The 25,790-nt window shown below is 40.9% G+C and overlaps 1 protein-coding gene across 1 annotated transcript; it reads left to right on the forward strand.

Annotated features, from left to right (window-relative positions):
* Positions 1-23,727: 23,727 nt before the first annotated feature.
* Positions 23,728-25,518, forward strand: LOC145399731 (uncharacterized). Its single transcript, XM_080272279.1, has one exon. The coding sequence runs from the start codon at positions 23,728-23,730 to the stop codon at positions 25,516-25,518; it is 1,791 nt and encodes a 596-aa protein (XP_080128405.1).
* Positions 25,519-25,790: the final 272 nt, after the last annotated feature.

The raw sequence follows: 25,790 nt of genomic DNA on the forward strand, positions 1-25,790 counted from the left end.
ACTGCTTCCGGTGCACAATCAACATTCCTTCACTTAAAGAGTTGCAAGCTAATTTCCCGTTCCACACCTTGTCAGGTGCTCTGTCTATCTGTCTACCTATCTATCGATCATGCTTTCTGTTATGATTTGTATTTATAATATGGAGTCCTGATATCGCTCGGTCACGCAGCTAGCGGTCCTCCAACAGCAATCATCATTGACATACGCTAATCTATTACTACATAATAGTCTTCTTCTTCACTCTTAATACATATTATTAATTATAATACTGTACGGATATAATATTCATGGTAATATTGCAATGATCCAGTAATATTACATTATAAACAAGTTGTATATTCAACTGAATATGACTAAATTGGTTACTGTATTACATTTATTGTCTCTCGTATGAATGATACCATAGATAATGTCTCCTAAGCTGATAGGCGAGTCTCTTGCCTTTATATCAAATGCCTCCGTCATTTCTTCCTTGGACATCGTTAATTGTTTTTTGACTCTTTTGTGTATGTCCTGGAATTCACGTAAACGGAGTTTAGAGTAATTATCGTAATTGTATATGGGCAGACTTTCACCTTCTAGGAGCTCATATGGTAGTTTTTATCTGTCCCATATATAATGAAATGTGGTGTGTCACCTATGGATTTATTTATAGATCCATTAAATGAGGCTCCTTCTCTGGGAATCTAATCATCCTAGCTTGCATAATTTTCATTGAGAATGTGTCGTAGCACATCTAATACTTTTTCGTTTTGTCTCTCTACTAACCCATTAGATGCTGGGTGATAAGCTAAAACGTTAACTTTTTTGATATTGTAGTGTTTACATATTACTTGTAAGATATCAGAATTAAATTCTCCTCCATTATCACTTATTAGTACGGTACCTTTGGGGTAGTAAAGCGACATATTACAATATCTATTATTGCCTTTGCTACTGTCTCTGCTGTTTTATCTTTAATTGGAGCTAAAATGACATAACGGGAAAAATGATCCGTTGCTATGAATATGTATTGGTTATTACTGTACGATAATGGGATCTTGAGTAAATCAACAGCGAGTCCCATGGTTGATGTGGTACAGGGTAATTACCCATCGGTGCAGGCGAAATTGGGTATCCTTTGTGTTTTGCACATGATTCGCATCTGTCTATATGATTGTTTATATCTTTTCGTAATGATGGCCAGTATTATAACAACTGGGCTTGCCTGAATGTCCTATCTTTTCCAGGATGTCCTGCATGTGGGCTATCGTGTATCGTTCGTAATACTTGGGGTATCATGTCATTAGGTACTACCAATTAGTCATTATTTCTTTTGCATTTTAGTTGTCCTGGATTGATCTTGTATAAAGTATTATTGACTATTGTGAATTGTTTGAGTGGTACATGTAGTTTAGGTAATTGTATGTCATCTCCATTTTCGAACTTGTATGTAACTTTACACCATATTGGATCAAGTCTTTATGTTCTTGCGATATCATCGTGGTTTGGTATGTCTCCTTTGAGATCTAATGCCGCGACCTGAATTGTGTTCGGGTTCCTAGATAATGCGTCGGCTACTAGATTCATTTTACCTTGTATATAAAGAATATGTACATTGTAGTTTTCGACTGTACATTTCCATCTTGCTCTCCTCCCAGAGAGGAGTTTGTCTTTAAACACACCCACTATCGGTTTATGGTCGGTGAATAAGTGTATTTCGTAACCATATACCAAATCTCGAAACTTTTATAATGCAAAAACCACTGCAAGTGCCTCTAAGTCTGTAGTTCAATCATTTTTCTCTGCACCTTTTATTTTTCTGCTGGCAAATGCAATTGGTTGATTTTGTCCTCTTTTATCTTCCTGCATCAGTACAGCCCCTAATCCTTTAACTGATGCATCTGTACATATAATAAATGATTTTGTGAAATTCGGATATGCCAAACAAGGTGCATTTGTTAGTTAAATTTTTTATTTGTTATATGCTTGTTTTTGTTCTTCTCCCCATTGGAATATAGCATCTTTTTTGAGTAGCTGGAATAGAGGAAAGGCTATATGAGAGAATTGTGGTACGAATGACCTATAGTACCCAGCTAGACCTAAAAACTGTCTAACGTTGTCATTCGTAGTGGGTTCAGGAAAATCTCTCACTGCCTGTATTTTGTCATCAGAGGTGTGAATACCAATAGAACTTAATCTGTGGCCTAAGAAATTTATTTCCTTAAAGCAAAATTTGCATTTAGAAAGCTTAATTTTTAAACCAGCATCACCAAGCTTTTGTAAGAGTAGGTCTAACTCCTGGAGATATTCTGTGATATCTTTTGTTGTGATTATAATATCGTCAAGATAAACAAACATTCCTTGTCCTAAAATTCCGGACAATACGTAATTCATAAGACGCTGGAATGTGCCCGGGGCTCTCCTCAGTCCCATGGGCATCCTTCTATACTGATAGTGTCCTCTATTTGTGGAAAAGGCAGTGTATTTACGTGACTCCTGTTCAACAGGAATTTGATAATAACCACTTAGCAAATCGATCGTGGAAAATACATTATTTTCTGGTCCAATATTCTGTAGGATGTCGCTTAGCAATGGCATGGGAAATCGGTCTGGGACTGTGTGATTGTTTAGTTTACGGTAATCTACTACCGCACGCATTTCTCCATTTCGTTTGGGCACGAAGAATAATGGGGCATTCCACGGGGAGACTGATGGCTCAATAATTCCAAGTTATAACAATTCATCGACATACTGGTTTGCGAGTGTACGCTGAGATTGTGGGATCCGGTAGGCCGGTACAAAAATTGGTGGTGTATCTGAGTGCACATTAATCTTGTGATTAATCAGGTTAGTACACCCTAATTATTCTCCGGGTAATGCTACGGTGTCCCTGTGTGTTTCCAACAGGGTTAACAAATAATTTTCTTCATCAAATTCACCTGAGTGAATTAAATTCTCTTTTATGCTTTCTCTACCCGTAGATTTTATCTCACTTGTCACTCCAGCTACAATTATTTCCTTCACAGGGGCTGGACATTTTTCAATATTAACCATGCAAATCCTCTTTTTCAACTATACTTCCCCTTTCATGTGATTAATGATGAATATCTGAGTTTGCCCTGCGTCATTCATCTGACATAATGCGTTTTCTACTGAGAATCCTTTTACATAATTTTTCTAAGACAAGAACAGTACTATTCCGTAATTTGCTCTTAACGGTAACTTTCATGTAGGAGTTGTGTGGTATAATTAAATCATTGGTGAGATGGGCGGGAAAAACTGATAAATCAGTACCGTTACCTGGGTGTCTAGTCCTGGAGGCTGGGGGGGGGGGGGAGTGGATCTATACAGTCATCTGTTTGTGTATGTTTGTTTAAGCTTTTAATATTACCAATTCTTTTTGGTTCTCTTTTACTAATCGGTGAGGGCTCTGATGGTATTTCCTCTATGAATTCATTATCTAAGTCTTTTACATAAATTTGTGGAAGTAAAGTTATTTTCTCTGTTCTCATGCATCTTAAGCCCAGTAACTTATGAGCTTTAATTGCTAAGTTTTCAACGATATAGAAAAATGCAGACATTGGTCTTGTAGTCTATGTGAAACTGATGTTTAACTGTATCATACCTTTTACTGTGATTTGTTTTCCATCTACTGTATATAAGTCTAAATCAGATTCTTCCAGAAAAGTTACTTTCTTCTTATTTCTTAAAAGTCTATTTATTTCTTCATGTGTTATTAAGTTCACTGGAGAGCCTGTTTCTAAAAAAAAGGAAACGTTTTGATCCTCATATACAGCTGGTATCAAGATACACTCATTTCCTAACATGCCTCCTATGTGAATTTTAGACTTGCCTTTCTTTACATTTGTTCGTTTTTTGTCGTGAGTTGGTCTTCCCCCGATTTGAACATAGACACTAATATTTCTACTGTTTTGCAGTTACTGGTCCAGTGCCCTTGGCACCGATGATGTCTACAGAAGGGACCAAATCCTTGCGTCTTTTGTCTATCCTCTTTTGTTTTGATAATACATTCATTCTTTGTGTGTCCTGGTTTTGCACAGCAATGACAATGAATGGACCTATCTCCTGACTGTGATCTACGAGGTGACTTCCCATATTTAGTGGTGTCTGTGGCACGAGATCTGCTCAGGCTGCGTGGAAACTTATGAAACCGCCTGTAGCCTGGTGTTTGTGATTGTACCGTTGATACGTTTGGTTGTTTGCTCTCCCTCCTTTCGGTTCGCGATCGATTTTGTTCTCTGTTTGGGGTCGTTTAGCTGTTTTCACAGCTGATACTGTCTCAGGTACTCTCATTCTACTAGAATATGATTGTGTTTCGATCATCCCTGCTTTGCTACATTGCATCTCTACCTCGTTCATTAAGTCTAGTAAGCACATGCTTGGGGTGTACGCGATCGTCTTGGCGATCTTAAGGGTCCTATCTGGTAATTTACTCAAGGCAGCTACATAACCAATGATGTCCACGACGAGGTCTGTGGACATCTTTCCATCTCCTGTTATCCAGTTTGAGTTTTCTAATGTAGCTATTAATGTTCTTTTGATCGTGGAGACATCAGTAGTTATTTCACTGAGCACATGATTTGTAGTGTGCTCCATTACAAGATTTACAATCTTATGTAATTCTGGGATTATACCTGGCAAGAAGTCCTTACCTCCAAAAAATTTCTTTAAAAATTCAGTTTTAAATTCATCATATGTCTTAGCTCTGAGAAGCTTATCTGACCTTAGTAAATCTCCTGCTGGACATCTTCCCTGACTAATCCAAGAGAAAAAAATATCAATTTTCTCTTGTTCATCTTTAATATGCCACTTAATGAAGATCTGTTCGCACTGACTGACCAATGAAATGACGTCAATGCGATCTTTTTCTGTGCCAGAGAATTTCGGGGCAGTTTTATCCTCATGATAAACGAATATCTGAGCTTGATCTGTGGTACTTATTTTCACTGGCTGCTCTGTTAATTTATCTTGGACTTGTTTATCATTGTGTGGGGGAATAGTGGAATAGATTTTCCCTGAACGATGAACCCTGTTAAGTATATTTTCATAGGTATGCAAGTCAGAGACAAAGTCTTCACTCGCTACATCAGAGGGGGTTTGCCACTCATCATCTAGAACTGATGTATTTGTTTCTTTTAGTTTGTGGTGAATTTTGTAGGATGGGTGTGTTGCCCTGGTGTTCTCCTAATTGTGTATCCGCAGTGGGCGCTAACTGTGTATCATCTGGTATTAACATGGGTGGAGGCAAAAATATTCCTGTCATATCACTTAGCTAAAAAGAATTCATGTTGCTAAGGTATGGTGTTATGAAATACGTCTTTTGTTTATGTCCTAACTAAATAGATGAGTAAATGAGTTGTAGTAAATGACAGACAGTGAGTGTATAAATGTATATATAAAAATAAGTAAAGGAGTTGAATATACCTTATTTTAGCACTGAGAGGAAGTGAGTAAGTATAATTACACCTACTTGATGCAGATCGGAGAGGCGTGTCGAAGCAACTGTCGATCTCGGAAGATAAATGCAGGGTTGAATGAAGATCTCCTCTCGATAATTCTACGGTTGTGTTGATGGATGATATTACTCAGGAAATTCCATGGCCTGATGAATGTAGTGATTAACAGGTGTAGTCACAGGCGAACCTCACCACAGAATGTCGAATTCCCACTCAATACTGTGGAAATAAATGAGTGTGAGTAGGAGCTATGTGAAAATGAGTGATGAGTAGTGGGTGAGAAGTGCCTGGTGATTGGCGTGGCGTTGTCTCGGCAAACACGCATGGTGATGTCATCTCAGCAGATACTCATGGTGACGTCAGCTTCTCACACTGGTAGCTGTGGTGAGTAACTGAGTAGTGATGAGTAACCTGAATGAAGAAAGGTGAGTAAGGTGCATAATAAGTGTGGCTCTGGTGTTTTGCCGTGTGTCTTGACCTCTGCGTCAGCGATGGAGGTAGGGGGAAGAGAGTGTTGGGGTTTTAGTGCTTGTTGCTCTGGTCTTTCTTTTCCTTTACTTGTTTCTTTTTTTTATTCTTCTTGCTGCTGCTTGAAGTTGCGTGACGAAGATTATAGAGTTGTCTTGTAGATTTGTTAATTGTAGTTAATCATAGAGCTTGTTGATCCTCACTCGTAACTTGTCGTTGCTACTGTATGCTCATAGACTCGTAGGCTCGTAGACTCGTTCCTCCTACTGTATACTCGCTTGTTTGATCGTAAAATTGTAGTAATGTAGATTCAGCTGGAATGTCACTCAACCATATTGCAGAACTTCTGCCTATCAGAATTCTTTCATTCCCCGAACTGCATCTCTCTGGAACTCGCTTCCCCAGAGTTGTTTTCCTCCAAATTTCAACTCACAACTGTTCAAGTCTAACTGTTACAGATATTTTATGAATAGAGGACACCAGTAATTTGGTGTATGGATTATTTTTTTTTCCCATTTGTTTTTCCTTCCTCCATTCTGTTATTTAAAAAAAAAAAAACTGAAGCTGACAGTTTCGCCTGCTTTTGTAGAAATTATGTTTCGAAGACGTAGAGTCGATCGTTACCGCCACCATTTAATGTTAGAACTTTGTAGCCAACATTTATATATATGTAACTCTTAATTCTTGTAATGGGTGAGTCTTGAGTTTTGGTTAAAGTTATTTTGGTAATTGAAGAGCAGGAGGAGTTAAAGATGAATACAGGGAGGTAATCTTGATTTATTATCTTCAGAGAAAGTCTAAGTTGAGCAGCTTATGTATTATACAGAGACTTAATATACTAAGTAAGTCTAGTTGGACCCCTCTTCTTATTCGCTCTCTCCACTACCTGCCAGTTCCATGGCCTGTCTCCTTCTGAGCTCAGATTCCTACATTCTCGTGTAGCAGGGGTCGTGTCACGTGTGCTCTACTGTCATGGATGCTTCTAGAATACTGTATGTCTGTGTGTATGCACTGCTTCCAGTGCACAATCAATATTCCTTCACTTAAAGAGTTGCATGCTAATTTCCCGTTCCCACACCTTGTCTGGTGCTCTGTCTATCTATCTACCTATCTATCGATCATGCTTTCTGTTATGATTTGTATTTATAATATGGAGTCCTTACACTTGGATGTCAGGACTAGCACATTTCCAGACCAGTTCATTATCAAGGACACTTTATCCCAGCCCTTCGCAATAGCTTACCAGTGGATACACGGTTGATAAAGATAACCCCATCAAGCGATGTGAGATAGACATAACAATGAGTTGGCACAGGCTTTACACTCTCCTATTATGTTGACTGCCAACAAGGCGTTGTTTATTGCCCTTGAAACTGGTAGCAGTCCTTTCCTACTGATTCAACAGTGCAGAGGAAAGCAGGCATTTCCATGACAACTCAGTATCGTCTATGTTAGTAATCTGGCACAGCACAAACCCACCTTCCTTTAGTGTCCTGCAAAGATTGGGAGGAAGAGAGTCTGCCCACTTCCATGGTGTGAGGAATTACGTCACCCAAAATTCTTAACCCGCCCCATCCCGACGTTTTCTGGGCAGTGGTACGCCCCAGTCCCGACATTTTTGGACCTTTTTTTTTTTTGCTCAAACATCCGCTTTTGGTGAGAAACATCGAAAATTCATAGAGAAATCTCTCACCTGAGGTTTAAAATACTCGATCTAGGTACAAGTACCTCCTTACCTAACTGGGTTTTCTAACAGGCTGGCACCAAAAAAAACGAGGTTTATGGGAGGGTAACTATTTTATCCACTCATAAACAGTATTTATTTATTTACTTGGTACGAATTTATATGTAGTACCAGAGTATATTGGTTTTCAAACAATAATATAGGCATTATAAGCATTGTTTCACTCACTAACTCATCACCATTCATGACCTTTTTTTTCCCACATTACCTGATCATCATTTCTGACTGTTTTCTCCTCTAATGCTATGTAAACTTTGTCCTCCACATTGTCATCGATTGGGGAATCACTCTGGCCCTGAAATGTCTTTATTGGCCAGGTCACTGGTAACAGGTGAATTGCTGAGACAATGGCGTGCAGGGGGGGGAGAGGCTATGCGGTGTAAGGCACTGTCCCTGCTTGGCATCTTGTAGAAGAATAGAGGAAGGTGTCCCGTGTATCCATGCCAAAAATCACTCGCGAAATCACTCGCGAAAATTGAAAATTGTGCAAATTAGGGACCTTGCAATGTTGCCGCGTTAATTCACGTCTCCGGGATATGAGTGTACATCATGTGAGGACGTAAATTCACGTCTCCGGGACGTGGCGTGTTAATCTACCCACTACATGCTCCAGAAGAACTGAGGAATTTCTGATTGCATAGCACGAGGTACCATTTCATATATTTCTCTACCTTTGTCTGAAAGGTGCTACCATCTGTCTCTGATCTTAAATGCCAGAGGATGAATTATCACATTACACATTTCACTCACATCCATGGCTGCTGATAAAGAGGCACATTCATGTGTATGTTTTTCTTGGTAGGTTTCATTTACATCAAAAGTATTTGAATCACATACACTCGTTCATGGTAATCCAGTCTATGCAAAATTACTTTTTATAATGCAGGAGAATGTTCCTTTCAATTCAGCTTGCCACCTCCTGCTGAAGTCATTATACCCAATCATTAGAAGACACAAAAGGGGAAAAATTTTGAAACATGGTTCTAAAACGATAAGAAATATATATATATATATATATATATATATATATAAGTAAGCACTCCAATATCCGGAGTAATAGAACCATCGGTAGGTTCGGTTATTGGTTTCGTCCGGATACTGGGCCCCAGCTTATGGACTTGTACTTATGGACCCTAACTCAGAGAAACACCTATACAACTCCCTCTGGACATGCATAGCACCTATTTAACACCCAAATCACACCAATAAGGCACATAAATGACTGAAATAAATGGAAAAGAAACATAAAATGAGGGTTTAGAAGTATGTTCATACATTAATAAACATTCTGGTACTTATGGACCCTAACCTAGCCTAACTCTGAAAAAAAAAATTCCTACTGCATATGCATGAGGTAAGTATAGTATGGAAAAAAGTACAGTATGAAACATTCTGGTAAGTATAGTATGGAAAAAAGTACAGTATGAAACATTCTGGCTACTTACAGCAAGTCCCTGGCCACCTCGATGAATAACTGCCTCCTCTCGGACTCTGACAGTAAGAACGATTTCCTGAAGCACTTGCAGTACACTCTTCCTGAAGTCTTGCACTGAACTTAGTCAATAACACACAGAAGTCCGTTCTCTTCACAGTGTTCACTTTAGTCCAAATAATGTTCCATTTTAATTTAGTGTTGCACATTAACTTTTCCCAAGTTTTTTTTTATTTTCCAAAGCCAAAACAAAGAAGGTTAGTTACGTTAAATTTTGTTTCCAATGAGTCTTTTCTCTCATTTCGAAAACCTTAACACAACACACCGTTTTTTTCACTGCACAACACTCAAAATTCCTGTGTGGTCTAGTGGAGAAGTTCTTGCTGTTTATTCACTGTCAGAGTCCGCGAGTATCACTGGCAGGCGACCAAGGGGTGCATCGCTGGGTCGTGGTGATGGCGTACCGACTGCAGAAGACTCTGACGAAAGCCGCAAACTCACATTGAGCGGTGACTCCACTGTAGCTGATGTGCTGGGCTGTGGCTCGGAGCATGAGGGCCTGTCTTGGGGAGGCAATGGAGTGGAGCCAGGGCTTGGCACAGCGGGGGTCACGGGCCTGAAAAAACTGTCAATCGTTGACTGATGCAAGGACCAACGATTCTGGCGATTGATGATGCGCTGCCTGAAAGCACGCACTTCCTCCACGAGTCCCAAGGGCCACATCTCCCTGTCGCAGTCCGGGTGTTCCAGGTAGTCTAGGACGAACTCTAGATGTTCCCGGAGTGCGCTCAGCTTGGGGATGGCTGGAGTAGTGTCCTGCTGAGAGGAGTCTGCATCATCGTCGCCTTCGTCGTCGGTGTCAGGACTACATATTATAATTGCAAATCATAATAGATAGATAGATAAATAGATAGATAGAGAGACAGATAGAAGCAGGGAGTCAGATGATGAGAAGATATTGTGTCTGCAAGAATCGAGCAATGCTAAACATGCTTACACACTCTTAACGCAAGGAATGCTTGATAGGCACATGACAGCGCCTAGTGACCATATACACACATACACACATACTCACACACAGGCTGCTAGAATTTTCCATCCACGAGGAACACACGTGACACACCCCTGCTACACCAGAATTTAGGAAAGAGAGCTCAGAGGGAGATTAGCCACAGAACAGGCAAGAGAGAAGGAGACAAGCCTTAGAACAGGTAGGTAATGGGGAGAAGGGCTTAGCAACTTTGAGAGAGAGACAGGGAGACAGGGACTCTGCTCAACTCACTCGTGAGTGAGAGACTTGTTAATATTACCAAGACAAATAAAAATAGTCCCATACTATTCTTTACCTCTCCTGTCACTACATGACAAATGGGAAGCTACTCCAAGATATAAAAACCGCTCGTCCATAAATCTAAAATATATATATAACTCAACCACAAAGGAACCTACACAGTCTTTTATGACACAAAGTCATTTATGACATTTGGTAGCAGCGAACGTATACGAACCTCGTCTATGAATCAACATTGAATTCCTACAAAATATCAAGATTGAAAACAAAAATAATATCTCTCTCAATCAACAACACAACCAGCTCCTGACAGTATTCTCTCCAACAAGCCCCCTCCGTCTCCCAGATCATCATGCTGATGCAGAGGTGAAGGGATCACAGGACGCCTTGCAAGTAGTTTAACAAAACATTGATATGATCTTGCAATTTCTACGACGAACCAGCGAATATACGGACATCGTCTCCGAATTAAAAGCAAATTTCTACAAAAGCAGGCGAGACTCTACAAGATTAGCTTCAGTTCTACAGTGAATCACGACAAAATACAGCCTACAATGTAAATAGTCTACAAGTCTACGAAACAACTCTATAATCTTCACGTAACTTCAAGCAGCAACAAGAAGAATATAACACAAAGCAAGTAAAGAAGAGGAAACACCGAAGCAACAAGCACACAAGCCCCCACCACTCTCCCACCTACGCCTGACCCAGAGGTCAAGACACGCAGCAAAACACCAAGTCCATATTCACAACTCGTCTTACTCACCCGTCTTTACTCAGGTTACTCATCGCTACTCATTCTCTTACCACAGCTACCAGTGTGGGAAGTTGACGTCACCAGACATGTGCTGAGACGACGCCAAGCCGTGTGTCTGACACCCCACAACACGCCAATCAACCCGTGAAGAACAACGCTATCACCACGTGCAACACCACTCACACCATTCCCACCACGGTAAAAATTAGTGAGTTACATAGTTACTTCATTTATACAATACACAGTGATAGACAATAAGCTTATGCACAAACATATAAAACGTGCTGTATAGTTACAGCTTAAACACACATACTTACTACAGTTATCTGCATAACTCAAACACTAAATAATCACCAACAATAAATATTCTACACTGTATATATTCATTCATTTATTATAACATTTATTTACTACCAACGAGTGTTACCATTTATACCTACATAAAATACGTGTTTCATACATACAGCTATACATTATTATATCTACAAAGTAATAAAGAAAATATACCATCACAGTTACTCAGTGAGCGATTAAAATAACTGTATTAAACATTTATTAATTAAAGCTACCTAGTGGAAACATATAAATTAAGTTACAAGGTAAACTAAAAAAAAAAAAAAAAAAAATGGCCAACACAAATGACGCTAGCAAGAGTGAACATCTTCAACACAATCGTGAAGACAGTGATTTCCACACAGTGCTGACACACATATTACTCACGATAGGTACAAGTGAACAACAAGTCAGTGTATATAGTTAATACTGTGTGTGTGTATATATATATATATATATATATATATATATATATATATATATATATAAAATAACAAAATATGGGACTATATAATATCATTTTATAATCTCTGTGCAATATAAAATAAACTTTAAAAAAGTATCCCAAGGAAATTAGCCAGTAATTATGCAACCATGAACAACATAGAAAAAGCGTACACAAGTGAAGAAAAACAAACTATGGAAAATCAATACATAAAAAAAAAAAAAAAGAAAAAGAAAGAAAAGTAAAACAAAAAAAGGAGAAATAGAGTAAGATCACATAACAAACAAATGAAAATAAGTGTAAGTGTTACAACATATGTCAAAATACCACATAAACTACAAACAAAAAAGCAAATTGTTGTCTCCACAAACAAGTGGCATGGCAGATCATCACTATCATCGACCGCAGCATATGTTAGGACTGCAATTATTACAATTATGTAACTCCATATTATAATTATGTAACGACAAACGATTACATTATGTTACACTTGCTACAATTATGTAACTACAAACAATATGTACCAATTTATGTGACAGTTGCATTAACAAGATGTAACTTTTATGTAACTTTAACTACAATTATGTAACTACAAACAATACTACAAACAATATGTACCATTTCTGTGACAGTTGCATTAACAAGATGTAACTTTTATGTAACTTTAACTACAATTATGTAACTACAAACGATATGTAACAATTATGTAACGACAAACGATTGCATTATGTTACACTTTGCCAATTAACAGTTGCATTAACAAGATGTAACTTTTATGTAACTTTAACTACAATTATAAGGCCAAGACACTTATGTAAGAGTTGCATTAACAAATGTAACTACAATTATAAGGCCAACACAATTATGCATTAACAAATGTAACTACAATTATAAGGCCAACACAATTATGCATTAACACAATATTTTGTATCAATTCATAAAATGTTACAATTATGTAGTACCACAATGTTAGTACAATATTATAAGGCATACAATTATAGCACAATTCTGTATTACCAGTATCATCATACAAGTTAGGTGAAATATTAGACATTACTAAAGTGATAACTCTATGTAATGTATAACCTAGCAGTATTACCATTGCACAATTATATGCGTACGTCTGTTGTACATGCACGTCTTACAAAGTGTTATACAACAACCATTGCATTTATTCAAATATGTATACAACTTGTTTAAAATGTAATATTACTGAATAATCACTATTTACTATATTATATGTATACAATATTCATACAACTATGTTACTTTTACAATATTATGTATCTCACTTAATTAGCTTATAAGTTCATTATAATGTGTATATAATGTGTATTAATATGTTAGGACTATTAACTGTCGATGGTACGCCATTTTCGCGTGGCCGAGCAGATGTCAGGACTACATATTATAATTGCAAATCATAATAGATAGATAGATAAATAGATAGATAGAGAGACAGAAGCAGGGAGTCAGATGATGAGAAGGTATTGTGTCTGCGAGAATCGAGCAATGCTAAACATGCTTACACACTCTTAACACAAGGAATGCTTGATAGGCACACGACAGTGCCTAGTGACCATATACACACATACACACATACTCACACACAGGCTGCTAGTATTTTCCATCCACGAGGAACACACGTGACACACCCCTGCTACACCAGAATTTAGGAAAGAGAGCTCAGAGGGAGATTAGCCACAGAACAGGCAAGAGAGAAGGAGACAAGCCTTAGAACAGGCAGGTAATGGGGAGAAGGGCTTAGCAACTTTGAGAGAGAGACAGGGAGACAGGGACTCTGCTCAACTCACTCGTGAGTGAGAGACTTGTTAATATTTCCAAGACAAATAAAAATAGTCCCATACTATTCTTTACCTCTCCTGTCACTACATGACAAATGGGAAGCTACTCCAAGATATAAAAACCGCTCGTCCTTAAATCTAAAATATATATATAACTCAACCACAAAGGAACCTACACAGTCTTTTATGACACAAAGTCATTATGACACCAGCAACCGAAGACGCGATCTTGATATCAGACAACGTCTGATACCCAGGATCGCCCTCGTCGTCGTCCAACCACTCACGTACATCGTCCACATCAACAACGTCGCCGTGCATACGTAGCCGTGCATGGAAGTCATCCACGTCAAAGCCCAGAAAATCGTACTCCACATCTGTTCCGAGAAGCAGACAAGACCAACCATTTTCAAGAGTTTTCACAGGGACTTCCTTCCATGCACTAGCCCAGTTGTACAGCACAGACTTGATGTTGTAGCAGCGAAGGTTTTCCAAAGTCCGCTTGCCTCGAGTGTCACGCCCTTCCCTGCGCTCGTCCTCGTCCTCGAGAACAACCATCACCTCGTCCAGGAACTTCCGACGGTACAGGCGCTATGTTGCCACGATCACTCCTTGGTCCATGGGTTGAATGAGAGCAGTCGTATCAGGTGGCAGAAACATGCACCTAATACGGCCATTCTCAGCAACCAAGTCCTTGTCGCACGGGTGGGCAGGTGCATTGTCAAGCAGAAGGAGAGCCTTTACCTGGTCGCGAGGGATTCCCAGTGTCTTCGTCTGGTACTGGATGACCTCCTTGACGAAGTGACGGTGAAACCAGTCTTTGAAAATCACAGCTGTGAACCATGCTTCCAAAGAATGGTACCATACGACAGGAAGGACATCCATCACCCCACGAAGGCACCGAGGCTGCTTTCCACGGCCAACAACAACGGGCTTAAGCCGGTGCATGCCGTTAGCACTGGCACAACACAAAGCAGATATCCGTTCCTTAGAAAGCTTGCGGCCAGGTACACGCTTCTCCGTCTCCTCGGCTAGAGTGTTCGTTGGCAGCAAGCAATAGAATAGGCCAGTTTCGTCTGCGTTATAGACTTGACCGAGAGTGAGGCCCTCCCTGTCGATCAAGCCTTTCACCTTGTGCCGAAACTCATCAACTCCATCCTCGTTAGCGTCCAATGCTTCGCCATGTGCTTTACGGTTAGTAAGGCCATGTCGCAACTTGAACGCGAAGAGCCAACCCTCGGATGCCTTGAAGTCTAGGGCGTCGTGAAGCCTTGCAAACTTCTCAGCAGCAGCCTTCAGCTTTGTTCCACGTACCATCACACCAGCTGCACGTTGCTGTCGGTACCAAATCAACGTGGATCGGTCGATTTCTGCAAACTTGGGGGTAAACATAACCTTCCTTTCCACGTTGCGTTTGCTTCTACGAGAAGTCAGCCGTGTACTGCATGAGTTTGTCTCGGGAACGTTTGATATCGAGCAAAGTCGACCGGGCCAGGTTATACTCGCAGAGAATGTGGGAAGAAGACCAACCCGCATCAACTTTCTCCAATATCTCCCTCTTCTTTTCCAGAGTCAACACCACTCTCTTCCTTTTCTCAGGTGGCGGGGCCATCATCACACACACTAAGAGGAGGGCCGAGAGCAGCAGGAGGCCTTCCAGCAAGTACGGCACCACCACAAAAGCGAGCACGTGGACAGCCATTGCGAAGAGCCTAGGTCCAGTCGCGGTGAGAGACAGGCGGGAGGTGGGGAGGATGCAGCGCGTTCTATCGGACGTCGGAGGAATGACGAACCAAAACAATGCTCTCCCGCAGCGCGCGCGGCAAGTTCAAATTACGGACTGCAAAAAATCGATTTATAAAAAAAATTTGGGGGGGGTTTTCGGACAATTTTGGGAATGTTGGATCCCAGGACAATAAGGTCCGGGTAGTGGGGATGTTCGGTTATTGGGCGTCCGGACTCCCCTGTACAGTTGTTATTATTGTGAGTGCTCAGGAAGTCTCCAACCATCTAGCAGCTGTGTAATTTGAGCATAACTGTTATTGCATTTTTTCTTGTACTGTGTAGCATAAGGTGTTAATTCTTAGGCCTAGTCAAGTTTTTGTAATTCATATTGTCAGCCAGTGGTAATAATATTTTGTATGTGTAATAATATATCTTGCATTAACTGAGCATTATCCAGTGTTTTCTCATTTTATCAGGGCTGACTTAGATAAATTTACTCATGCTAATTTCGTGTTTATAGAGGCTATTGCAGTTAACCATATATTTAACCTGTTTTTTGCCATTACATTATCCTTATGAGTCCTGAATGTTTTATTGTTAGTTTGAGCATTAAACTTTAACTTGTAATTTTACCTAACTCTTGTTTTGAACCTGGAACTTTACAGGACAGTAGTGATTTTTAGTATTCTCACTTAAAGTGTACATTATCTTTCTCTGTTCCGTAACATAAATTTGGCGACCTCTTATTAGGATATTCAGGATATTTTCATAAGGATATTGCTTGATATTTTGTGACTGTGATTTATTCATGATGTCTACTATTACTACGCTTGATGAAGCCAAAGATTTTTTGTCAAATGTGCAAACAGTGTGTGATGTAGAAAACAGAACAAAGCATGAACTTAAGCTTCTTGCTCAACAATTGGGAATTGCAGTTCACTCTCATTATTCTAAAGATCAAATTGTTGGCATGATTAATAAAAGCTTGTTTAATATAACTCCCCCAAATGAGCAAACGCAGATTGAATTAGCTAAGTTACAGCTAGCTCTCCAGGAGGCTCATGTTAAGGAAGCTGAGTTTCAGGCTCGTGCTAAGGAGGCTGAGTCTCAGGCTCGTATTCAGGAGGCTGAATTTCAGGCAAATGCTCGTATTCAGGAGGCACAGGCACAGGCTCAGGCACAAACTGAACTTGCTAGGATTCAGGCAGACCATGAGTATCGCATGAAACAAGGTGGAACTGGATCATCTAGCTCTGATGATTTTGATGTGGCTAAAAATGTTAAACTTGTCCCTCTTTTTAATGAATCTGATTTAACAAAGTATTTTCAGTTGTTTGAGAGGGTAGCTACAGGTTTTAATTGGCCCAAAAAGTATTGGCCAGTACTCCTTCAAACTGTTCTTACCGGAAAAGCTCAAGTAACTTATGCATCTTTGTCTCAGGATCAATCTGATAATTATGATGTAGTTAAGAGCTTGATTCTTAAGGCCTATGAGCTTGTTCCTGAAGCCTATAGAGTAAAATTTAGGGCAACTTATAAGCAAGATAAGCAATCCCATGTTGAGTATGCAAAAATCAAAGAAGATCTGTTAGAGCAGTGGTTAAATTCTAAGAATGTGGATTCTGATTTTGACAAATTTAAGCAGATGATTTTGCTGGAGGACTTCAAAAGGTGTATTAATAAAGATGTAAGCCTATATATTGATGAGAAAAGAATTGATAATTTGTCTGATGCTGCAGTTTTAGCTGATGAATATGTTCTCACTCACAAGAGATATTCTAAAGAAAAAAGGAAAGCTGAGAGTAAGTACGTTGCCTCTACTCAGAGTACAGGTAACAGGAAAGAGAAAAAAGATGATGTTTCTCAGGAAGTAAATACCAGCTTCACCTCCAGGTTTCAGAAAAGTAAATGTACTTATTGTAGTAAGCTTGGTCATACTATGAAGAAATGTTTCAGGAGACAGCGTGATGTGAACAAAAAGGAGTCTTTAAATATTCAGTCAATTGGTCTAGTGTCCACCCTTGAGAGTTCCCAGAATTCTTTAACTGAGTTAACTGAACCTGCTTTAAGGGGTAAATTAAATTCTCATGATGGAGCTCCTCTTTTGAGCAGTATCGTGGGTGTCCTAATTTCCTGTCTGAAGGTTTTGTCAGTCCTCTGGACAGTAATGACAGGAAATCAGTTAAAATATATCGTGATACAGGTGCTTGCCAATCCCTTATGCTGACCAGTGTTCTAGGCTCTAATGTTAATTCCTCTGATGAAACTGTAATCTTACAAGGTGTAGGGAATAATTACTTCTCTGTCCCTCTGTGCAGAGTGAATTTAGAGTCTGGTTTTGTTAATGGTTCCGTTATGGTTGGGTTGGTTGAGACACTCCCAATGTCAGGGGTAACTTTCTTACTTGGAAATGATATTGGTGGAAGTCAAGTGTGTCCAGCTCCTCAGTTGTCTAGTGAGCCAGTGGCTGCGGCCCAGGATTGTGATGTCCCTGATGTGTTCCCTGCATGTGCTGTCACTAGGGCTAAGTCTAAAGTTACTGGTGACTTAGAGGATAATGATGATGATGATGTTATCCTAGCTGACACTTTTCTTGCTAATTTGGACCACTCATCAGATGAGGCAGTACCGCGTAATGTTGATAATTTGTCTCGTCAAGAGTTGGTTGAGTTGCAGGTTGCTGACCCTGAGTTGAAAGGTCTAGCTAACTCTGCTTCCAGTGAGGAAGAGTCAGCTGGTGCTTCTACTTGTTATTATATAAAGTCAGGAGTTCTTATGAGGAAGTGGAGACCCCCAACAGCATCAGCCGACTGTGAATGGGAGGTTGTACATCAAGTTGTCATCCCTCGTGTTTGTAGGCAGGATATCATTAAAGTGGTTCATGATTCCAGTTTGGCAGGACACCTTGGAGTGAGGAAGACTGTGGCACGCATTTTGAAACACTTCTACTGGCCAGGTATCTTCAGGGATGTTTCCTGGTATTGTAAGTCTTGTCACACCTGTCAAGTTGTGGGGAAGTGTAATCAGACCGAAAAGGTTGCACCTCTAGTTCCCATTCCTCCTTTTGAGACGCCATTCACCCGTGTGTTGGTGGATATTGTGGGCCCTCTTCCTAAGACTTCTTCAGGATTTTCTTTTATGTGTTGACCCTGATTGATATGGCTACTCGTTATCCTGAAGCCATTCCACTTAGAAATATCTCAGCAAAGAACGTGGTTAAGGAAATGCTAGGGTTCTTCACAAAGTTTGATCTGCCTAAGGAGGTACAGTCAGACCGGGGAAGTAATTTCATGTCAAATGTTTTCAAGCAGTCTCTGAAAGAGTTGGGCATCACCCAGATCACGTCTTCAGCTTACCATCCCCAGACCCAAGGAGCGTTGGAGAGATATCATCAAACACTCAAATCGATGCTCAAGAAATACTGTTTGGAACATCAGAAAGACTGGGATAAAGGTCTTCCATTTGTTGTATTTACCGCAAGAGAATCTCCAAATGAATCACTGGGCTTCTCACCCTTTGAACTACTGTTTGGCCATGAAGTAAGAGGACCCCTTAAGCTACTCAAGGAATGCTGGCTGTCGGAGGAAGATGACGTCAACCTGCTGGAGTATGTGATGAAGTTCAAAGAACGGCTGTCCACTGCTTTACAGCTGACGAGAGAGAATTTAGGAGCTGCTCAGGAGAAGATGAAGACTTGGTATGATAAGAAGTCCAGGTTACGCCACTTTCAGCCAGGAGATCAGGTTTTGATTCTGCTACCAGTGCATGGGAACCTCTTCAAGCCAAGTTTAGTGGTCCTTATTTCGTGGAGAAGAAACTCAGTGATGTCAACTATGTCATCGCCACACCAGATCGTAGAAAGAACAAGCAACTTTGTCACATCAACATGCTAAAGTTATATCACAGGCGGGACGAAAATAACCAAGTCTGCACTGTAGCTGTTCCACCCGAGTCTGCAAGTGAAGTTCTCCCATGCAGCATGAGCCTGAGTGATAGTTTGGGGAAGAATCCTGATATCATGAATGATCTCCAGACTAAGCTTTCTCATCTACCTCCCGAGGAAAGGCAGGAGTTTTCGGCATTACTGCAGGAGTACCCGCAAGTGTTCCATGCTACTCCAGGAAGAACCACTGTGTTGATGCATGATGTCGATGTTGGAGACGCAAAGCCAATTAAATTGCCTCCTTACCGTGTGAACCCAGTGAAAGTTCCTCTCATCCAGAAGGAGCTTGGCTACCTGTTGGACCACAAGATGATTGAGCCCTGTTCGAGCGAGTGGAGTTCTCCTGTCACTCTAGTCTCTAAGCCAGGGGGGTCACAGCGTCTTTGCATTGACTACAGATGTGTTAATCAGATAACCAAAACAGACACTTACCCTCTCCCTCACGTGGAAGATTGCATAGACAAGATCGGAAAGGCTAGGTACATAAGTAAGTTTGATTTGTTAAAGGGATACTGGCAAGTACCTATGACTGAACGTGCTAGGGAGATTTCATGTTTTGTAACACTAGGAAAGACTTTTGCATGTTCTGTAATGCGATATGGTATGAAGAATGCACCAGCCACTTTTCAGAAGCTCATGAATGTTGTAACAGAGGGTCTGGCAGGGTGTGTTGTTTATATTGATGATGTATTAATCTTCAGTGACAACTGGAAAGATCACCTATGCCATGTCAGTAAATTTCTTGAGCGTTTGGTTCAGGCTAATCTTGTAGCTAATTTATCAAAGTGTGAGTTTGGTCAAGCTAAAGTTCAGTACCTTGGGTACGTAATTGGTGATGGACATGTTGCACCACCAGGAGCTAAGGTTCAGGTTATAAGTGATCTTCCCAGACCTAAAAGTAGGAAAGAGCTACAAAGATTTTTGGGAATGGTAGGTTATTACAGGAGATTTGTTCTTAACTTTTCAATTCTTGTATCACCATTTACAGACCTACTGAAAAAGGGAGTTAAATTTGTCTGGACCGATAACTGTGAATCCTCTTTCAGCACACTTAAGGCTATCCTATTAAGTCAGCCAGTGCTCACTACTCCTAATTTCGCTAAGTCTTTTAAGATGGCTGTTGACGCAAGTGATACAGGAGCTGGGACTGTTTTGCTGCAAGAGGATGATCAGGGTATTGAACATCCTGTATCTTATTACAGTAAGAAGTTCACTCCACCTCAAAAGAACTACTCAACTATTGAGAAAGAGCTTTTGGCCTTGATTTTGGGTTTACAGCATTTTTCATTTTATTTGTGTTCTGGTTTTGACCCATAGTCATTTATATCGATCATAACCCACTGAAATTCCTTAGTAAGTTTAAAGATAAAAATCAGAGATTGACAAGATGGGGTCTACTTCTTCAGGAGTATTCATTAGACATACAACATGTCAAGGGGAAAGAAAATGTTATTGCAGATTGCTTCTCTAGACTTTAGACGGATTGTTTTAGAGTAATAAGAAATTTCCTTTGTAAATTTCTTTTTCTTTGTGGGGAGGTGTTACATAGCCTATGATTTCATCATCCTTTGTGTAATTCTAACGTACAGTATGCTGCATGTTTGATCACGAGCGTGTTGTACCTCACTCCCCCCTTCTACCCTTATAGTAAAGTAAGTCGTTCTTTCTGTTGTTCAGAGCAGGATTGTCAACTCTTTGTCCCCATGGCTTCATTTGCGCGTCCTTCTTACAAGTTGTATCAAGCTCTGCCGGCCCCTATATAATGAGCCCAGTCTCTACATTAATCGCCACTTAGATCTACTCCTCATTTTGTTCACATCTCTGTCCTCCCCTGTACAGTTGTTATTATTGTGAGTGCTCAGGAAGTCTCCAACCATCTAGCAGCTGTGTAATTTGAGTATAAATGTTATTGCATTTTTTCTTGTACTGTGTAGCGTAAGGTGTTAATTCTTAGGCCTAGTAAAGTTTTTGTAATTCATATTGTCAGCCAGTGGTAATAATAGTTTGTATCTGTAATAATATATCTTGCGTTAACTGAGCATTATCCAGTGTTTTCTCATTTTATCAGGGCTGACTTAGATAAATTTACTCATGCTAATTTCGCGTTTATAGAGGCTTATTGCAGTTAACCATATATTTAACCTGTTTTTTGGCATTACATTATCCTTATGAGTCCTGAATGTTATGTTGTTAGTGTGAGCATTAAACTTTAACTTGTAATTTTACCTAACTCTTTTGTTTTGAACCTGGATCTTTACGGGACAGTAGTGATTTTTAGTATTCTCACTTAAAGTGTACATTACAGTATCTTTCTCTGTTCCGTAACAATATATATATATATATATATATATATATATATATATATATATATATATATATATATATATATATATATATATATATATATATATATATATATATATATTTATATATATATATATATAAGAGAGAGAGAGAGAGAGGTTAAATATCAGCTGATCCTTGTTCGTACTCCAAGCTGACTTTCTTTATGTTCTCAACTTTATCCTTTCACACAGCTTATACGACCCGGATTGTCAGTTTCACCATCCATTATTGTGTTACAATTGGTACACACACACACACACACACACACACATATATATATATATATATATATATATATATATATATATATATATATATATATATATATATATATCCCTTCCTGCAAGAGTGGGAAGCAAGGCAGGGATGGGGCGGATATTTGTGGCGAAAAGCGAATCTGACAATGAGCAAGCAGAAGTCACTGTTAGTCAGTCACCTCCTAGGTGCCTACATCACGCAATAGCCACCATAGAAAATGGACAGGATTTCAAACGTGTCATTGGTGGAGACTTTAAGTGTCATCATCACCTTCAGTCTCCGTCTCCTCCAAATCATAATGGAAGGCACCTCGATGAGGTTTTGACCGACAGTGTAGGTGTAACACTTCTCAACACAGGGGAGCCGACACACATCCTAGTTGACAGGCTAGACCTATCCTTTGTATCAACCAATCTCATATCAGATGCAGACTGGAGCCTACATCCTACCCTCACTACTGACCACTTTGCAGTCACCTGTCACTTAAATATCCAGCCACTGCCTCGAACACCACAGCCCCCTCCAAAGTGGAACATAAAGAGGCAGACTGGAAAAAAATTAGCTTTGCCTTATTACAGCAACCATCATTGCTGAGGCCTCCACCTGATATCAACCAACATGAGGATGCCTTTGTAGCTGCTTTTCATGATGCAGCTATCATCGCCATCCCCAAGATGAAGTTGGAGACAAAGATACACAAAGACCACTGGTTCTACGATGAAAGAATGAAAACACTCAACAACAGAGTGAATGCTGCTCGCAGATTATTTAGGCACCACCGAACTGACCACAACAGAGCACTTCTGCAGGCATCATCCGAGAGGAAAAATGGATCAAGTGGTGTCAGAATTTTGATGCCCACACTTCTCTGAGCACCATGTGGGGGAGGCTAAAGAGAATAGCAGGAAAAAAGCACCCTACATTTCCTCCCCACCCCGATCCTGAGGGATAAGCTGAGCACCTTGCAGCCTCCTTTGCAACCCGTGCTAGCTCAGATCAACTCTCAGGGGCGACTGTCCAAATGCTTCCCAGGTTACAACCAGGCAGAGACAGAGAAAAAGAGGAGGCGTGTCAGAGTGATGCTGAAACTGATCTGCCCTTCACATCCCAAGAACTCCAAAGATTCCAGAAGAAAAGTAAAGATACCGCACCTGGGGCTGATAAAATCACATATAGCATGTTACAGCTTTCTGGCCCAGTTGGACAAACTGTTCTGGTTTCCCTTATAAATGCTTCATGGGCTGCAGCTACCTTGCCCCACCGCTGGAAAAAAGCAGAAATTGTGCCTATCCCAAAACCACGCGATCCAAGTAACTGGTCCCTCATCTCTCTCCTCAGCTGTGATGGGAAAACAGCAATGCGTATGGTCTTAAACAGACTAAAATGGAAGGTGGGCCCCCCTGAAATCTACCCTCTTTGCTTACACCAAAATTGTTCGCACGGCTGAATGCCTCACCACCTTCCTTAACAGAGTTAGCAATGGTCACTGCAATGCTGTGTTCCTTGACCTTGAAAAAGCCTTTGAGCTTGCCAATGCAACATCTATTCTTTCTATCCCAGCACGTAAAAGTGTTCCTGGTAAGATGCTTGGGTGGCTCAGAAACTTTTTAAAAGGACGTAGTGCATTTATTCACTTTCAAGGGCACTCCTCCTCCTTTCATTGCCATGAAAATGGAACCCCCTAAGGCAGTATCTTGAGCACCTACCTCTTCAACATACTCATGGAGGAGCTCCTAAACATACCCCTGGGACCAGGGGTAAAGATCCTTTGCTATACAGATGACCTGGCCATTGTATCTACAGGGCCAGATAATGAGCACAATTCTCAGCATAGCCTACATCTTATCCATGGGCGATGTCTGGAGTTGGGGCTAAAGATTACTCCCTCCAAGTCAAATGCCATCGCTTTGAAAAAAACAGACCCTGAGCACTCACTCTCCATCCAAGGTACGAGTACAGAGCTTGAGTGGGTCTCTAGCCACCAGTACCTAGGTGTCTGGTTTGATAAGAAGCTCTCCTTTGATGCACAGGTAAGGTACCTGCGGGAAAGAGCAGCCACTAGGACCAGGGTCATGAGATCCATCACAAGCCTGAAGGGTGGTGCCAGCTACAACATCCTTCACACCTACTATACCCATGCCATCAGACCATTGGTTGACTATTCTGCCCCATGTCTTGTAACTCTCAGTGAACATCTGTTAGCCAGATTGGAGGTAATACAAAACAATGAACTCCGACTTATACTTGGAGCCCCCATGTGGACCAAACTATGCAACCTCCAACAAGAAACTGGCATTGTCTCTCTAGGGATTCGCACACAGCAACGCACAACTTGCATTCTCGCTAAAATGATACATCATCCCAGGCCATCACCTCCCACTGATACAGTAACTGCAGTGCTGTATCGACAGACTGCTCCTTATAGAGAAACATGGGCACAACGTGTGGCAGCAGCAATCTCAGTTGTTGGTCTCAGAGGCCTCATAATCGCAAAGGGAAAGGACACACCTCACCCCAGCTATACTATCCCTTCACCTTGGGCACCACCAACCATTCACCTGCATATCATCACACCCACCAGTTCCAAGGCAACATCTGCAACAGCTCAGCTACGCCAGGAAGCCCTCCAAAGCATGCATGCTGCCTCCCTGGATGGAGCCCTGACATACTATAGTGATGGTTTGGGGGACCTCCTCAACAACACTGCTGGGGCAGCCATGATCTGTAATGAAACTGTTAAAGTGTGGAGACTCTCAGATGGAGCCTCCACGTTACAGACTGAGGTGGTTGCTATTGCAGGTGCCCTCCAGCACGCTCTTGACCAACCACAATCACACCACGCAATACACACAGATTCTCTGACAGCCATACAGACACTTGCCTCCACTCAACCAAAAGATAACATCCACCTCATTACCCATGTACTCTCCCTTGTTCAGGAACTGAAAGAACAAAGCAAACACATCACCCTGAACTGGATACCTAGCCATGTTGGGATTAGAGGGAACAAAAGAGTGGACCATGCTGCCAAACATGCCACTGAGAGGCTAATTGTCGACATGCACATTCCCCAATCCTGGCACAGACCAAGCCAAAAGCCAAAAGCCACGCATATCTTTTTTCTCAACGCCAATACGAGTCATGCGTGGCGTCGGGTTCACCATCAACAACCTGGTATGTTACAGCCACCCAGTACCAGCCTCTGTGTCGATAAGGCGGTCCCTGCCCATGTTTGCACTTACCTACACCGCCTTCACCTGGGATACAAAGGGGCACGTCAAATGCTGGACACCAACAAAGAAGAGGAATGTCAGTACTGCAAAGAAGTGTCCAATGAACCTCTGCTTCACTACCTTCTCAGGTGTCCTAATACTACCACTCTCAGGACAGGCTCTCCAGCTTCACCACCAACCACTGCTAGTGAGGCATCAACAGCAACTGTCAGGCTCATTGCAACGACACCAACAGCTGTGCTTGTAAAACTCGTCTCTGTCATATCCCCACCACGATAGGCAAGATGATGAGTTCAGCTTAACCGTAGGCCGCCTAAAGGCAAAGACCCGCTCCAATAACCCATGCAGGGGATATTGGTCTATCAAAAAAAAAAAAAAAGCTGGCATGAAACATCAAATGGCTATGTCCTTCATCTAAACCTCATTGAACACCTGTATATGACGGTTATGGCTGTCATCTGAGCTTTAGGGGTTAACTGGAACCCAACGCATTAAAAGGGTTTATTCTCAGAGGTGGAGAATGCACGTGGCCAACTCTCCTAATTTCAGAC

Source organism: Coenobita brevimanus, chromosome 50 (assembly GCF_032717465.1).
Source record: "Coenobita brevimanus isolate Jiangsu-jjx chromosome 50, ASM3271746v2, whole genome shotgun sequence".
Lineage (NCBI taxonomy): Eukaryota > Metazoa > Arthropoda > Malacostraca > Decapoda > Coenobitidae > Coenobita > Coenobita brevimanus.

Bases quoted from the DNA above. Each gene is read 5' to 3' on its own strand.
- LOC145399731 (XM_080272279.1), top strand. From the start codon at position 23,728: ATGGAGGAGCTCCTAAACATACCCCTGGGACCAGGGGTAAAGATCCTT.